Raw genomic sequence first — 18853 nt, 5'->3', positions numbered from 1 at the left:
ATTAATTTATTCGTAATTTATTATTTAACTTTTTATTACTTTTCTAAGTTACAAAAAAAATACCCCCACAAAATTAAGGAATTTTTGCTTTTTAATTGAAAATTTAGAATCACTTTTTATTTTTCAAAAATTTAATATTCGAAATTAAATTAAATTTTTTTCCAAAAAATTAAATTTTCTATGAATAACTATGTATTTTTGAAATTTTTCACCCAAAAATTTAACATTTACAAAAATTTTATATTATCAATTTAATTTTAGTAATTATTCCAAATTATTTTTTTCGAAATAGCGAGAAATTTTTGTTCACAAAATTGACTATTTGAATTTTTTGTGAAAAAGTGTGATTTTCTTTTTTTTTTTTTTTCCAAAAAATTAATTTCTTGTGATTAGCTTTAAATTTCGTAAATTTTTTGTGAACATCAGGATTTTGGAAATAATTTTTTTAATTAAAAACAAGAAAATTTATTTTCTGGATTTTTTTGTATTCTAAAACCCCAGCCCCTCCCAAAAATATAATCCTGTGTACGCCTCTGATAGCAATATGGTATTTTTAATTATTATTTAAAATATTAAAGAATCAGAATCGGCATTCATAATTTTTAAAGGAATTGAATCGGAATCGATATCTTTTTTTGGAATTCACTATTTATTATGTATTTATAATTAATATAACTACGGCACATAAACTTTATTTTGAGCTACAGAATACTTATATTTTAAAAAATTGTATTAAAAAAACCAAATTTATACATTTATTGCATTATCCTCATCCCATGTACTTTAAATCCTCAATTTAAAATTATTTATCTCAGTTTTTAGTTGCAGTTTGCTTGGTTAGCTGATATAAATTACAACTTGTACAAAATCAAAATTTATACACAACTTATACAGTGTGCGGCTACGAATCATTTAGTAGGATTTAAACTATTTTAAGTTATATGAGCTAATTCTATAATCCAATAATAACCTTTTTTAAAAAGAACATTGGTATTACGAGCGCGACGATGGCAATTCAAAAATTAAAGATATTCGACTTGCTCCACGCCCATGTGAAGGTGGCGGAAATTGTCAAGATCGTCGGCTGCTCGGGGAGGCTCGATTTTAAGGTGAAGATGCTGAAAAAGGATGTACTGAGCATCTCACGGAGTACTGGCAGCGGTAGTCAAAACAAAATTAGGTCTCTAGCCTTTTTTGACTCGGTGAAGGAGAGAAGATAGACAGGAGACCGATAAAGAGAAAGATTGCCAATTCTTGAAATTTAAAAAAGAAATTTAATATTTGAAATTTTATTTAAAAAAAAAATCTGTAAATTGCTTTGAATTTTTAAATTTTTTTCCAAAAAATGGATTACTTGAAATGTCATTTTCGAATTTTTTTTTCAAAACAAATCCAATAACCAAGCACTTCTCACCCCAGAAGGGATTCTGGTCAAAGGACAAAGGCTTGTGCGACCTCTCAACCCAATGTGGAGTACCTGAAGGCTGCAGTGGGCAAGGAGTGGGAGGACATGAGCGAGCACTTTGTGAGGAAGACGTGTTTGGTCTTCTGCTTCAGGATCGAGGCCATGCTGGTAGCCAAGGGAGGCCATTTTGAGGAAGGATATAGCTAATAACATCCCAATAAACCATTAAGAATTTTAATTCTCTACCTCCTTTATTTTCAAAAATCTGGGTGAAATTATATCTAGGAATCAATTACTGCACGAATTGCTTCCGCACACTGTATATGTGTAAACTTTATATCAAGTACAGGAACAGTATCAATATTTAACCTCCAACTTCTTTTTTGGGGCCTTGAAAAAAAACCCAATTTAAAAAATATTTCTATTTTCTTGCTCAAACTATTACGTAAATAGCTTCTTCATATTAATTATGCTATAGCTAGTTTTTTCTATCTCATTTTTAAATAATCATTGTTTAGGTTCTTATTGATCGAGGTTATGTGCAAAGAAAGAGAGAATGCCCCATTATATTTCCCCTTGGGTGTTGAAACAAAAAAAGAAGGAACGAAAGAGGATAAAATAAAATATAAACAAAGGAGATAATAACCACAAAGTCTCTTAACAATTTTATAATTTACAAATTATTCATGAGCTTACCAAGTTTTGCTGTTAAAATTTTTTTAAATAAATAATAGATAAAGTATTGGTGTTTGCATAAATAATCATTATTTATTTTATTAGAAAGATACAAATGGTTACGTTCAAGGTCATTCTAAAATATGATGGTCATATTTTGATTACAATCTAAAAAATTGATTTTTAATTGAAAAATAGATGAGATACAAAGTTGAAAAATGCTCAAAAATTGTATTGATACACATGGATTGTAACAATAGTCATGTAAAAAAGATACAGAAGAACTTTAAATAATAGAGATTGATTAAAAACTTACCTATATGCGATGTTGTAAAAATAAAGAGATCAGAAAGTGGAGACCATCCAATCATATTTTCTGTTTTAACTTGAGCTCCATATCCTGTGGCTGGAGCTAAACCTTTTAAATTATTCTCGAAACTTTGAGTTTCATTGTTATGATCAAACATATGTCTCTCTTGAACAGATTGTTCCCGGATACGAACAATTTTCTTTTGTGGATCTGGAACCATCAGTTTGGAGATGTCATTGGAGATACTTTGATCCTGAATAAAATAAATGTAGGCTATTCATATTCAATTATATTAATGGATTTTTTTAATAGATAAATCATTCATTTTAAAAATAATTTAATGCAATTTTTGTTAAATAATAAATTTAATTTGACGTCCTTGAGTCAAAACATTTAAGAAAACAAGTCTGTGGATGAAATAAAGAGATTTATCTTATACATTTTAATACTGGGATAGTGCAAAACCACGTTGTTGAAGTCTTAGCTTTAGGACTTGAAGTGTTTAGACAAAGTGAGTGGTCCTTAACCTTGTAATCCTATATTACAAAATTTCAGAATTTCAATAGATTTTTTGACTCATAAAAGTTAAGTAATTAAATTATTTTTTTATCAATAAATACTAGATAACTACTACCTAGAGTCAACATAGAACTCATTTAATCACACGTGTTTTAAACATAATTTAAGCTGTTAGATGTAAAGAGGCCTTTCTATAGGCTTCGAAACTTTTATTGTGTATTACTTTGATGAGGAGGTTTGACAATAGAGAGTTAAGGAAAATGTTTTGTTAATGTTATTGCTTGACTCTGTCGTTCTTTTTTATAGCAATGCCACCATAAATCATTAACAATTACCTAATATCAAATTAATATTATTAAAGAAAAAATAATCCTTATAGTAGATTTCAGTTATTTCTTAGAAAAGATAAAAATATTTTTTTTTTTTACATAGATGAGATTTTATACATCTGATGCAACTTGGTCTTAGTGTTAAATTTCATCATAAAGCACAAAATTAATGTTTACATTTATTTGATCCCCCTTCCATTTTGTTCCTTTTATAATAATATTTTACTGTGCAAAATACTTTTGATTTAATAAATAATCCATGGTGGTCCTCATTCAATAATGTTTTACCTTATATTGAAATATTAGCGGAAAAAAAATTCCATATCCCCAATTGTTTCTACTAACATATAGTTACAAATATCAACTTTGTCTGTAAGATTAAACATATTTTATACCAATACCTTTTACTCCTATAAAAATTTTGTACTACAAAGTACTTTATCCGGAAAATGAACCAATATTATTTGAATCACTTTTCGCTCCTCGGTAATGTATCGATTTTAATTTATTCCAAGTCTCATTTGTGTCTAAAATAAAAACGTTTACAAATGTTGAAAAATTTACATTTTTAGTCAAAAGTTTAAGAGACAAGGGCCCATTTTGATTGTCGCCAAAATGTAACTATTTTTTGCACAGGAATATATTTTCACAATTAGAACCTATTTAGAGGGCTTTAGAATAAAAATAAAACACTGATTTTTTAGCACAGTAGAATCACAATTTAAGAGATTTTATGAGACTAACCGATTTTTTTTTTCATATAAAGTATCGATTTAAATAATTTTTAATAATCTTTTGTTCTAATAAAGTGAGAAAACCTACATTTGCTAATACGGGAAGACTAAAAATTAACAACCAACAAAATTTCAATATCAAGACATTCTATGCTTATTCATCCCTCACCAACTTTAATCAATTAGCCAAGTTTCTTACTATTTCTTGTATAATAAATATAACACTATGATGAGCTCCACAAATTTTTGAACAGTATTTATTAGTTTGTCAATACAGGGTAGTTCAGGTAAATACAGACCATCTTTAACTTCATCCTGATCAAAAAAGGAAGCAAGCAGAGGTTCGAACTTATAATTTATAAGTTCTAAAAATACAAAAAAAAAAAGTTAATTCAAAGTGTCTACCATCTTTGCCAATCATTCCCTCGATACTAAAGAATTTGAAGACCTTGACCACGTCTGTGGGGAGACTTTGTCCTAGTACTTGATGATAGATGTCTTCAAGGAGTTGGTTTGCTGTTTGAAGAAGTAATTCTTAGCATTCATATCGGGGAAGTTGGAAGGCTAGGTCCGAGTGTCCCAAAATGTTATCTTCTCTACTTTCAAAATTTTTTGGGTCTTGCGGGCCATGTGAGAGGGCTGAGTCTTGCTGAAACAAGAATTGGACACCATTTTCCTCCGCTGTCATGCAAGTTATCACTTGGTTAGAGATGAGTTCACAGTATTATCCGCACTTACCCTCTCTTTTGGCTCATTTCTGAATGTTATGGGATCTATCGACAGTCCATTGTTTCTCAACCGAATAACAGATGATTTGGTCAAATCATTCATCAATTTTCTTCCATGGGTAGCCTGGGTGGCCTTCATTTTGTCTGTAAGGATATGAGTTATGTAGAGGCGGTATGACTTCATCCTCAGATCAGTGCTTATGGACCTGGAAACTGATGTACAGCTTACTTTACGCTTCTTAATAGAAATTCCAGGAGATGCCTTCTCGAACCGTTTTAGGACTACGAGGAATCTGGTAGTATAGTTTTATCACTGTGGGGCTTGTGGGCCCCCTTCTCCTTCCAGTGGTTATAGACTGTGCTCTTTGGATACTCGAACATCTTCTTGATGTACGCTTGTCTGTGTCTCGCGCATGCCAATTCGATGATGGTGTTCATTTGGGTCACCTCCATCGTAAATACTTGTTTTGAATTAAAATTTGCTCAAATAACTTAAAGCTAACGCTCAACCTCTCACTTTAAAATTGAAATAATCAAGTTAAATCCTTTCCTTATTTATAATTATAAAAAGATAAGAGAATGGAGGGTTGTCTTCTATAATGTACATAATAATCAATTCAAGGCACCTAATTTAAAGAAGAATACGGATTTCATTATCTTTAGGTTTATTATGATTTTTTTTGTTGCCTTTTAGATCTTGGCTTCCAGCTGCAATACCTATCCGCTCCAGTCCCTTCATTTGTCCATTCATCAACTTTAGTAACTGCTTGGGTTTATTTGTAAATTCGTTTTTATGATAAATTGTTTATTGTGCTAAGATTTAGTTTACTGGTAGGTATTTTTACAAGAGTAATATCAACTTTAGTTGACATATTTGAACGAGATATAAAAGAGATTGTTGCTATAGCAACATCAAGTTATTATAAGTTTAATTTTATCTGTTGAACACTATTTTTTATGTGTTCAATTCAAGGTACTTTTTCACCCTGACTAAAAAATCTGTGCAACATAAAAGTCACACTACTCTACATAGCTACATTTTAAAAGACTAAAAATACTCTAATCTCTTTCATCTGGAGAACCCACAAAACCTCGACTTTCCCAACAATTTTAAATATTATTTTCAAAATTAAATCTGTATATGCAAAGTTCAATTTTTGTTAACAAAAGTAATCTGTACTAAAAGTTGTACTATGAATGAATAATATTAAAATATATAGGTATTTTAATATATGTAAATTTGCAGATTTAAATCAAAAATAATTGGCTTAAAAGAGCTTTATTTGTTTCATAAATCATATTTTAAAGTTGTGCATACAGCAAACTTGAAAATACTCTTATCCAATTGTATTAGTTTTATAAAAACTATATAAAAAACAAAATAAACAACAGAACAAATTAAGATAACGAATTGAAATTTTAATTAATTTGAACTAAATTGTTAGTTGTAGTAATTTAAAAAAAGAAAGCAAATGTATTCAAATATTAATGGGTAAACAATTTAATTACATATATCATAATTTAAACTAGATTAACTAGACTAGTTACTTTTTTTTTGCCCTTAGATTCAGATAGTATGCTTCTGATTGTTCTTAAACATAAAAACATAAAAATGACATATATAATTCTTTTTTTTTTTTAAACAGAGAGCAACATTTTGTATATGCAGATGGAGGAAACTCGAGAGGTTATTTCTAATATACTTCAATATTCTTTTGAATTTCAATAATAATGAAAAAAAAAAAAGCGATCTTTATAAACCGTCTAAACAATGCCTTTGAAAACGTGGTCACTCAATAAAGCCATCTCCAGCATCAATCACAGCCTTGGAGGAGTAACAAAACTCCTCAGACAAGTTGTCCCGCACAGAGACTACTGCAGCCTTCAGTGAGTCCACATTTGGGTGTGGAGTTATTTTGGTTTTCCTTCCCAAAGGGCCCCACATATCATAGCCCAGCGGGTTCAAATCTGGCGAGTAAGGGGCTCTTCGCTCTCGCACCTCATGAGCTACATGACTTCTGTCAGAATGTGACATGAAGTACTCATGTATGAGGAAAATCTCAAGTCGCACTCCACAGACCTCTGATGGCCCCAGCAGCCACAGAGAAGGGGGTGGAGAGGCAATTTATGAATTTGGTTGGGTCCTCCTTAATCTCTTCTCCAAGCTGAACAGGAGCTCCGGATACATCTTGAAATTGTGCCCCCCACTTCCTGCTTTTCTAGAGAGGTCTTCTCTTTCATTCTTCATCTTTACCATTTTGCAAACCAGGCTCCTATAGCATTAACAATGTTAATGATCCTTGCCACCTTAACTTCAGCATCAGAGATATGAGATGCGCTCCCTTTTGGCTTCTTGCTTGCTCATGAGAACAATATGACGAAATGTTTATTAAAGTTTGTTTATACACAAAGAATGACTGAAACAGAATTCCAAAAAATAATTACTAAACCTTCCTATAATAATGAGAAAATTAATATTAATTAATGGTCCAAGTTTTGCTACCCTGTCCTGTACATTGTACAATAAATAAACTTTGATACTCCTAGCTAATTAAATATACAAAAAATATTTTTCAAGGAAGAATTCTTTAAAAACTTTAAAAGAAAGTTTTATAAGGATTTTTTTTTGAAGTTGCACGTCTTCATTTTAAGACAACTTATGATTTCAGCATTGTGATAAAAAATGCGGAATTGATTAGACTTCAAAAGAAAGGGTCATTTTTACTCATTGGTTAATATTCTTTCAAGACATTTTCTTGGATTCAGAAAAAATATTTTTTTGAATCTGACAACATAAATCTATAAACTATATGTCTTTTCATTTTATTTATATATTTCAATTCAACAGCTAAGTTGTTGTAAAAAATATTACAGTAAAAGTAATTTCTAAGCCAGTCAAAGCAGCTGTGCAGGTTTATATGGGTCATGTTCATGTTGATCATGGTTAAACCAATTGGAAACTCATCATCTTAATGAAAGAGCATAAAAAGTTGAAATTTAGTTGAATTATGTAACAAGGTAACCTATTTCTTTATTATGTAGATTAGAAAATGATGAGGTGAAACACCAGAATTATAAAATTCTTCTTCATTTGTCTGCTTAGTCTCGGATATAAGTTAAATAATTAATTAGTGATAAAAATCGGGTGCTTTTTTTAGCTCCCTCCTTTTTTGGAGTTGGGAAACTGAAGAGGAAATTTTGTTTGGCTAAGTTGTTATAATTATTATTTAATTCCTGAGGCCTACACTTCCCTTTCTACTATATAAAACATATCATTGATATATATAAAACCTAATGGAACATTTGCATGAGCTCATACAAGAGAATGAGTAACCCTGTAGATTTTTGACAAAGTTATAATTGTCAGTCTATGTTGGACTAAGAGTTGAATTGAGGATCGACTTTGGAGTAATTCTTGTCTATGTCCTTATTTATTTCCTTATCCCCTCATAGATAACAATCCCATTCCTTTGTTATGAGATGGGAGGGGACAGTCTAATTTATAATAATTGCACCAAGGGGGGAGCAAAGGGTAAAAAGTGAGTCTTTCATTAATTGTCTCCTAAATTATACTAGGGAGGACCAAGATCGCCCTTTAAAAATTGTTGGTGACCATTGTCACTAACTAGTTGTTTTTTGTTCTCCTATCTCGTGATTTGAAGTAGCACAAGATGAATACACCTTTGAACAATTTCAAGCTTCCCTAAAAGGCTGTAGAGAGAAGCTTTTTCTGTTGGTTTTATTAAGTTATTTAGGGATGAAGAACATACTATTGTCAAAAAAGATGCTCTACTGTTATGACCAACACATAGAAATAGTATTTTATAATATAATAATGATTGTGGATGCACTTTTGATGCAATTGCAATAGCATCACATAATAAAATTGTACTATTTCTTTATGTGAGACTCATAACCAATTGATTGAATGATTTGTATTGCTCGACTGACCACGAATTGGGGGTTTATATTTAAAGTTTGCTTACCTCTATATTATTTTTATTCATAAATATACTGTGTACAAGTTGTAGCGTGTAAAAACAGACCTAAAATTTACAAACTCTACGTCTCATGGAGTCTAGTTTAATTACGACAGATGTGATTTTTCATTATTAGCTATTAATTGATACTATCATTTCATTTTGATGTATTAAAATTTATATAAATCATCATTATAGATCTACGTTGTGGGCCTTCTTGTGTAATCACCTAATATGTTACACAATAATTATCAATTGGTAATGCTCATCAAAAAAGTCAAAACATACAGAATTAATACATATATGGATCATTCAAAAAAATATTCAGTCGTCGGGGAAAGTTGCAAAGGGAGAAAATTGCGAGGGTCTTTTTTCTTAAACATCAAAAAACTTAAGTTCAAAATGTACATAACAATTAGAATAATTGAGAAGCAAGATCGATACTTCTTGTCAAATTTCTTTGAGATATTTTATAAAAACTAATATTGAGGGTTTTTTCCTTGTTCTTGCTTTAACTTATATTATATGAAATTATTGTTTCTTGTACTATCAGTTTATAAAACTTTATTCAAATTCATAATTCACTCATTAGGGATAAATTTGAAATATTGTAATTTATAAAACTCAGTTTTCCTCGTAGTATATATTTTATTTTATTAATGTATATATTTATACCTGCATGACAGTGAGCATGCTTGTTAGTCAGAAAGTGGTCCTAAAGAAGCTTTGAATAATTAATTTCTCAAGTATATAATATTGATATATAAATTTTGCGTGTTTAAAACAAATTAACTTTCAGTAATTGAACCAAAAACAAACAAAGAGAGAAGTAACTAGTGATGTAAATATTTGCCAAATTTAGTTGAGTGCAAAAACTACGCATAAGAGTATGTATTAAAAATATGACGCTCCCTCTGATCCTTTCCTTATTACACCTTTGTGTATTATTTCATTTGAGTCCGCTTCAGGAGGGCGATCAGTAGCATTTGATTCCATCTCAATTACGAGATGAGCAATATGTGACTAAGCACAGGTAAATTTATAACTAGAGAAGAGAATGAAGCACACGCGTACGAGAAGAGTATGAAACAAAAATTGCGTTTGCCCTTCTTATAAATGTTATAGACTTCTTTATCTTACTCTTATGCTTTAAGATTTTGGCCTCGTAGAGCCTAGTTGTTTGCAGTATTCAATGATGTGAGAAATCCTCTTCTATGCACTCTATGTCGATCAATATTAAATTTTCACAATGGAGAAAAAAAAAGACGCCTCCGCACTCTTAAATACATACAATCTCTAAATAAAATGGAAGGAGAAGAAAAGAGTGATAATACAGAAATCAAGAACAGAAAAATTTAGCTGGCAAAGCACTTAGGAACAGAATAATTGTTGACCTGAACTCTTTGGATAATGATTTAGCTCCCAATAGACCTACGGCTGTAGATCTGGAAAATATGATTTTCTAGATTCTGAAGTTGGATTGGGGCATTATTCAAAAAGTTAGAGCTTGTCCTGGGTATAAACACATAATCATCATCGAGTTAAAGAAGGAATTGGATATTGGGATTTTTTTTCACACATGTTGAAGATGAATTTATAATTTGGAAAGCGGAAGACCACTACAAAGGGTTGAAAGGCTCTATAAGAGGTCTGAAGGCCCAACGGAGAGACGGGGAGGGAAATCCCATTATTTATGAAAAAGTTATAACGATTCATTCTCCACATGAAGATATTAAAGGTGAAGATGTGTTTAATGTGGTGAAAGAGTTCGGAGAGGTTGTGGGTCCGGTCAGAGAAGATTGTTTTAAGGATGGAAGACTGAGAGGTCTTTTAAATGGAAATTTTAGCGTCAAGGCTACCCTAAGATATGATATTCCTGGTTTCCTACCTATCAGAGGTTTTAGGACAAGAGTAACATATGTGGGACAAGACAGACATTGTGGAAAGTGCTATGAAGTTGGGCACTTTGCTAGAAAATGTCCTAATAATTTTGTAAAATGGAGTAGTTATGTGGAAACATTCAAGACTGGGAATCAAAACGAAAGGAAGGAGGAAACTGCATACTCTCAGGTGACTGATAATATTAATAGTATGGAAAAAGATGGTGAAGATTCTTCAGCAAAGGTGTCAAGTAATGACGGGGAAAGGAATTCGCAGCGCAAGGAAAATGATATGTCTACATGTTCCGCTACACAGATGGATGAAATGAATAAAAGTTCTGCAGAAAAGAATAATCCCGCTGCTGTTTCTGAAGTAGAAAGCGTACCTTCAAATATGGGGATGGATGGAACGGAGGAATTGTCAAAACGAGTGACTAATGATGAATTGATTTGACCAAAAAAACCTACAAAACCACCCATCGTGGATGAGGTTATAATGTCTTCTAGGACTAGATCTAGATCGATTTCTAAGAGGACGGCTTTGGACTCAGAATTATCTCCTAACAAGAGGACTCCTCAAAAATTTAAGAAAAATCAGGATTAATATTGGATAATTTATTATTACCGTTCATTATATCAACTAGTTTTTTTAACATGATGTATTTTAATAAGCTTCAAAAGCAGTCAAGTCAAATGACAGCGAATTCCAACATCCGTAGATCATATGCAGATGACATCAAAAGGAATATGGGTATGAAAAAATAGTTTCATTAAACACTAGAGGAGGGAGAGAACGGAGAACTAGACATGCTATGATGAAAAGGATTCTCGCTCTACAACCAGACGTAATATGATTACAGGATATACGATCTAAAGTGTCTTCCTCTTGTTTAAGTTCATGTACATTATGCCTTCCCTTCGATTTTAAAATGTACTACACGGGATGCAGCCCACTTCGAGGAATAATCACCTTTGTTGCTAAGTCGGTGGGGAAATCAAAATGTGTTAAAGAATACTCCTATAAAAGTGAGTGGCACCAAATCCTAATATCGTCTGATGTATTTCAATTTAATATGGTAAACGCATATGGGCCTAATGTAAAGTCATCCCCCTTTTTTCAATCAATAATATAAAAAGGGATTCTTTCCCCTCTGTTTTAATTGGCGACCTCAATGTTGATATTGATAAAATACCATACGTAAATCCGAATACTGCAATGCTCAGAAAATTAATTCATGAACTGAATCTAGTTGACGTTATAAAGAAATTAAATAATGAGAATGATATTTTTTCTTGGAGAAAGGGGAAGCAGTCATCAAGGATCGATCATGCTTTGATGTCTACATGCTTATGCTCTTATATTAAAAAAGCGTCCTACAGATACGAACCATCTTCTGACCACAAAATGGTAGATTTAGAATGTTTCTCAGCTCCTACGAACAAAACTTTTAGGATTCCTGGTTGGCTCATTGGTTTAGAAGAATTTAAAATAAAATTAAATAATAGATTAAGAATTTCCTACGATCATACTTTATCCTGTAACAGATTATTAAGTGTCTTCAATAAAATTATTCGTGACACAACTATAACTTTTATTAGTGAGAAGAGGAAAAGAGTTAAACAATTAGAGGAAGACATAGATGAAATCATGAATAAAGGATCTTTATTTGTCCGCATGCTAACTTAGGAAAATATGAATACATTCGGGATTGCCGAAATTGCCGAAGAAGAGATGAAGAGGAAAGTAGATACGGAAAGAAATCCGTATAAGAGATTAAAACATTTATCGATGAAAACAAGAATTTCTGCTCAAAGAATTGAAAAGATTATTGTAAAAAATAAAGTAATTACAAATCCGAAATTTATTCTCAAAGTGTTTCAGGATAAGTATCAAGGAATATTGGGATGCTCTTGGAGTGGATTTCCTAGACCAAAAAAAGTGGCATCTTGTTCTATCTTTACATATGATAATATATTGGACTATATCAATAAGTTTTACAGAGATGACAAAGCTTCTGGACCTGACAATATAAAAGGAAAAATATATACCCTATGTACTCAGTATATTGTTCCCTGTTTATTTAGGTTTGGATTGGAGATGGAAAAGAGGGGTATGCTCCCCTCAGCTCTAACTCGAGGTAGGATTTCCCTCTTCCCCAAAAAAGGTAATGGGACATCACTTAGTCATTGGAGGCCTTTGACAATACTTAATAAATCCTACAGAATTTTAGCAGGTGTTTTAGCAAAACAAATCGAGCCTATACTTAACAAAAAGTTGGGTTCAGAACAAAAAGGTTTTAAAAAAACCCAACATATTGCTGATATTTCACGAAATATTCAGACAACTATTAATTCCGTTAAAATGAGAAAAAAGTTTGGAGCAATCATTGCGATTGACTTCAGCAAAGCTTTTGACTCGATAAATCATAATTTTATCCTACGTGCTGTAAAGAAGTACCTTCCAAGAAGTTTTTATAATCCAATCCGTGCTCTCCTATTCAATGGAACTTCAACTATAGTGATTGATGGATTACAGAGTAACCATATAGTCTTGGGAAGAAGCTGTAGACAAGGATGTCCCGTATCTCCGTTACTGTTTGTGGCTGCAATGGAACAATTAAGTTGTACACTTATGCGGAAATATGGAGGTTTTGGTGTTTCCATAGGAAGTAAAAAAAATTTAATTGACCTTTACGCAGATGATCTTACACTGATGGTAGAGGGAAATTCGGACAGACAAGTAATGAAAAGAATCCAGATTTTACTCTCCTATTTTGATAAATTTTCTCTATTTTCGGGGATGAAAATCAATGCGGAAAATACTTCCATTCTTCCTATTGGTAGATGGTGTGCTGGGCCTCCCATAATGATTGGAGGATGTAAAGTAGTTGAATGAGTAAATATTTTAGGAATAGAATGGGAGAGAAATGAACCTTCTTTATCTAACTTTGTGAAGCTAAACTCTCAAGCCCACAAGTGGTGTCAGGCCTGGAGAGGATTTAACTTGCAAAAGAGAGTAGACCTATACAACACCAAATTAATTGCTCAAATGATTTACGTGGCCACAGCTCTACCATCGGTAGGCGAGAGGCTCTTAAAGGAAGAGGAAGGGTGACTGTATAGATTATTTGATAAAAGATACGTACCTGCCTGAAGAGACCTCGGTCTCAACTAGGAGGAGGACAATCACTACTTTCAAATATTTTACCAAAGATTTATATAAAGATTTTCATAGACCTCACGTCCAAACCTCAGTTGGAATGGAGGAGATTCATCACAGAGTCATCCGTCTATAAGATGTTGATGTTTGGTACGGATTATTCCATTGATGCCGTGGCATTGCACTCCATGGACTGGGCAAAATTATATGGAGTAAATCACCTGTGTTTGATTCCAATAGTACAATTGATGTCATACGCCCAAATGCAAACAAGAAGGCATTCTTTAAGAACCTCCAAAAACAACCGAGAGTGCTGGAAACTATTCCCATCAGTGAGAACGTTCTTACATTTCATGATATGAATCACGAATCTATTCTGAATACTGGAAGATTTTACTACCCTCTGCAAAGATCAACAAAGTGACATCTTCCGCGTACTCCTGTGTATTTGAAATTTAATTTTGAAGTTTTAAATCTCCTGATGCGTGTTTTATAACTAAGGAATATAGAAGGAGCTTAGGTCTTCCTCAAACATGGGAGAGGAGGATTATGCGTTCTCTGAAAGGTATCAATGACGGTCGAAAATTCACCTCACAATTTCAGATATCGACTAGGCTAATTAGTTTTTATCAATATTGTAAAGACTGTGGAAGAATATATAACGATGTCAAACACGCTTTTGTTTCCTGCCCACTTTTGAAAATTATAAAGGATTTTATATTTCTTAATTCCGAGTATATTTTAAATTTTGAGGCAAGATATTGGGAAGCATTTTTGCTATTTGGTATTCCTTCTAACAGGAAGCAGAGTTCAGAAGAGGAAAAAGCAATTAGTGTGGCTGTCAGTAATTGCAAAGCTTTTATTGCTCAACAGCTCACCGAAGATAGGGTAATTGACCGAAGAAATATAAGGACTATCTTAATATCGGCTGCAGCTAGATACACCGCTTTATCTCTGAGGATACCCCAATCGCAAGACTCATCGTGGAATTATGCCGCCGAATTAATTAGATATTTTCCATCGATATCACTTCGGTATGAACGTACCCTTAGAATGATTATTCGGCGATATAAGAGGTATAGGAATGAAAATACGGATTAAGTTGGGTGTTTCTTTTCCTGTTTTATTTATTTGGGGTGTTTTGCTGGTTTTTTTTTTGTTGTTGTATTATTTATTAAGTACATTGTGTTACAGTATTTGATTATGTATATGTGATTATGTGAGACATATTCTTTGTTAGTTTGATTATTTAATTGTTTTAGATTTTGTAGGTCTTTTAGAGGGAATTAATTTTTAACTAAAATGTTAAATGATGTTTTTTTAACAAACGCAAATTTCCTTTTATGTGTTTATTTTTTATTTTTGTACAAGAAAAATATTTATAAATAAAGACCTTGCTGTTGAAAAAAAAAAAAAAAAAATATGGTCACTTTGAGCTACGTCATATCTGAAGGGACAAATCATTGTTAACTTTAATGTTCCTTATTCGCTGATACATTATAACTTACAAAATAGAGAGAAATAGTTAATAAGAACTAGGTTGACAACGCGCTCTGGAGAAGTTATTCTTTTGAAATCCGTATTTATGGGTAAAATTTTGGGTTTTTTATATAGAAATTAATATATAGGATTACATTAAATTTGTATATTGTTTCAATTTCCTAGGATCAGATGGATTAAACGTGGTACTCAAATGTCTACATTTACCTAAAGAGCCGAAAAAAATATCAATAGAAAACCACAATTATTACCTGGAATTCTGAAGGTAATAAAATGGTATAAGTGCATTATTTTAATCTTTTGACTAGTATCATTATGAGAGTTGGAATTTTTGTTTAGAAAAATTACAATTTGATTCTCCTTGCGCCATTACAACACTCCCATTCCTATTAATTTTTTGATCGAGATTGTGTGACTAAGTGAACATAGTTCAGATACATGTTTTTTTGTTTCGTTATTATTTCAATCATTTAGTCTCCTCTTTCATTGAAGTCTCTTTACTTATCACGGTGCTACCATACTGTAACAAAAATTTACACTTTTACACACAACGTAGAATTAACTCTGCTTAAGTTGAGTACCATATCCAACAATTATTAGATAATAAGAACTCCTTAGTGGAGAAGAATTAGCCAACTAACATCTGATTTTGGTGATTTTTCTGTTTATTTTAGGAGGGAAAGTTGCGAAATACAATAAAGGAAACGAAATTTTAATTGTAATTGGTGTAATTCTATTTTTAAAAATACGCATCTTATTTTCGGTTGGGACTTGTACAAAATCACACCTTGTATAGAGCCTATTCAGGTGACGTTATCACTGTTCATGTTGGCCATTTTGAAAGCCTGAACATCCAAGTCTTATAACCCTTTTTTCCATTAATATTATGTAAAAAACCTTACTGTGTATAAAAAATCTATCCCTCTATTGCTTAGTTATATTTTATAACTGACACTAGAATGTTTTGACATTATATTTTTACGTTGTTACAAAATCTTATTTTCGTGTTGTAGATATAAATTGTTTATTACAATGGAGAGAATAAGATACTTTTCTCTTATTACACCATGCAGCAGCATTTTGGCCAGCAGGTTGAAACCTAGATTTAAAATTTTTATTTAACCCGTAGAACACAAAAATGATTATTAAAATTTTAACCTTTACAAGTTTGGACTTTAAAGGTTTTATTTAAAAAAAAAAACAAGTTTTTATGGCATATCTACGATGCAGTGCCATATTTTGACATGCAAGAGCTATATAGATGAAAATCAAAGAAAAAACAAATTTAGAAAAAACATTCCAGCATTTGAAAAATGAATTATTTATTATTTTATCTTGATTAAAGTAATAATAAAATGTATATCAATACCCAAAAAATCAAGTAAAATAAAGGACCTTACTTAGAAACTAATATCTTATAAGCTGATTAGGTTGCGTGAATATAAATTATAATAATATTCCGGCTAAAAAATTGAATTGGTTATGAGTTTGTAACTATCAATTAATTTGAAAATGAAGCATCTATAAACTTATTTGAATCCGCTTTCATCTAAATTAATAATTATAATTTCATAAGCAATTCAATTTCCTCTCATAATATTATTTTTATCTATGTTCATGCATCCTAAACAGAGGATTTTATTAAATTTCTTAATAAATATTAAAAACTAAATTGACCAAAAATTCATCAAAATCGACCTTTTTTAAAGGCAATTAAAAAAAATGAAATATAAGGCCTATTGCTTAAATTCGAATAGAATATAAAGCACTTAAAAAAAAGAAGGATATTAGCTTGTAAGTAAGGGTCTTCATTTTAATCGATTTTTTGGTTGTTATATACTTTTATTTATTTATATATATTAGATTTAAAGAGCAAATCTGTAAAAATTGAAGGTCTTAATGGCCGCTTTCGTGTTTTACGGCTTAAATAACAATAATAAATGTGGGTTTCATCCTGCTGGTGCTCCATCACCTTTGGTTTCTTCCATAGTGTTATCATACTTTTTCGTCACTCTTACAAATAATTGTAAAACATTTATATACTTTTTAAGGATATTCAGAAGTACTTATTGCTGGTGTTAGTCTTTTGCCATTTAATGGAATTTAATCAATATATTTAATAGAAATTTGTACATCTTATGCGTTAAAAATACCACTTATGAACCTCTAGGATGGCGTTTGCTTTAATTATGATGCATTTTATGACGTCAGTGACAACGATCGATATCATTTTAACCATTCAATTGCACCACTAAAAAAATAAATCATTTTTTTAAGATATCATTTTTCGTATGAAAATAGTTATGGATTTTATCATTTTCCCTATCTTACTCAATTTCGGAGAAGCACTGAAGGCATTTTTTTTAATATGTACAATGTAACTACGAAACATGTAGAAACATATTACAAAGTACAAACTACTTATAAAAGAATAAAGTACATATAATACTTTAAAATTGGTTTCACGATTCGGTAATGATTTTATTGTATGTATATTATCATATATTATATAAAAACTAATTGAATTCATTTTTAAATAACCAATTTCGAGTTCTACTCAGAATGGTCATATATATATTTATTGAATTAATTCTAATTTTTTCCGTCTTTTGATTCTCTTTAAGACATTAGGAGTTATATATTTTATTTTACATGCTTGAAAATGTTCGTATTTACATACATTTAGAAAAAATATTGGGTATATTTTATAAGTTTGTCTGCATACTTTCTCTTTCTATCTCAAAATGGGAGAAGGGGAGAGTGAAAAGTTGAAAATCAATTATTGCAACATTTAAAAGCTAAAGTGTTATGTATTTCATACTTCCTTTTTTGTTCTTATTTTCTTGTATGTTCTTTAGTGTATTAAAGTACTGTGTTTTACTTAGTATAAATAGTCTCGTATTGTGTAAATAAAATAGAGTATGGTTATGTATTAATAAGAAGACATATGTTCTTGTAAAAGTGTTTTATTCCTCCACGCCATTTCATCTTCTCATTTGTCTCTCGGTCATCCTGGATCTCTCCACCTTATAAATAAGTTTGTGTCTCTCCCTCGTCAAGACGCAACATTGGCGACGAGGATGGGATCAGGATCACGTGACCTCCCTGCTGTGGGATCGTCGGCGAAGCTAGCCCTGTTGGAGTTGGGTAGCCCTTTTTCGTCGATAGGGAGAACGCTCGTTCGTCTGCGGAAGGCGGAGCAATATGGACTGTGCCTCAGTTTGGGCCTCGTGGAGGAAGGAAGAGAACCTTGGTCACTTACAAGAAGTGAAGTGTGTGTCCGGGTCAGGGACCACATAATTAAAAGTGGATTTAGTCCTACGCAATTTTGGTTCTATGCTGTTCCTACTCTCCCGTTCACATCATTGGTTAATGGATGTGCAACGGTCTCTCTCCTGGATCATCCCGAGTTGGATGAGGGTACATCGAGCAAGATGTCTCCCAGGGACGAGTAGGGTGCTCGTGTCTCTAAAGCCTCTATAAGGGTGAAGGTTATTTCTCCCAGGGATAGCAGGGTGTGATCCTTAAAACCTCAATAAGGGTAAACGGTATGTCTCCCAGGGACGAGCAGGGAGCTCGGGTCCTTAAAACCTCTAAGAGGAGTATTGTCCTCCTTTCTCCGGTGCGCGTGCT

General features: G+C 31.8%; 1 protein-coding gene across 2 annotated transcripts in view; it reads right to left on the bottom strand.

Annotated features, from left to right (window-relative positions):
* LOC121132625 (neuronal growth regulator 1) overlaps nucleotides 1-18853 on the bottom strand; it is a 374771-nt gene that overhangs the window by 19788 nt on the left and 336130 nt on the right. For both annotated transcript variants that reach the window (XM_040728061.2, XM_071886703.1), the window contains exon 9: nucleotides 2397-2643. In XM_040728061.2, the coding sequence (XP_040583995.1) occupies nucleotides 2397-2643 (247 nt within the window). The remainder of the gene's footprint in view (nucleotides 1-2396; nucleotides 2644-18853) is intronic.

The sequence above is a fragment of the Lepeophtheirus salmonis genome, chromosome 2 (genome assembly GCF_016086655.4).
Source record: "Lepeophtheirus salmonis chromosome 2, UVic_Lsal_1.4, whole genome shotgun sequence".
NCBI lineage: Eukaryota > Metazoa > Arthropoda > Copepoda > Siphonostomatoida > Caligidae > Lepeophtheirus > Lepeophtheirus salmonis.
Note: the sequence above shows the minus strand (reverse complement) of the source record. Positions and strands in the feature narration are given on the sequence as shown.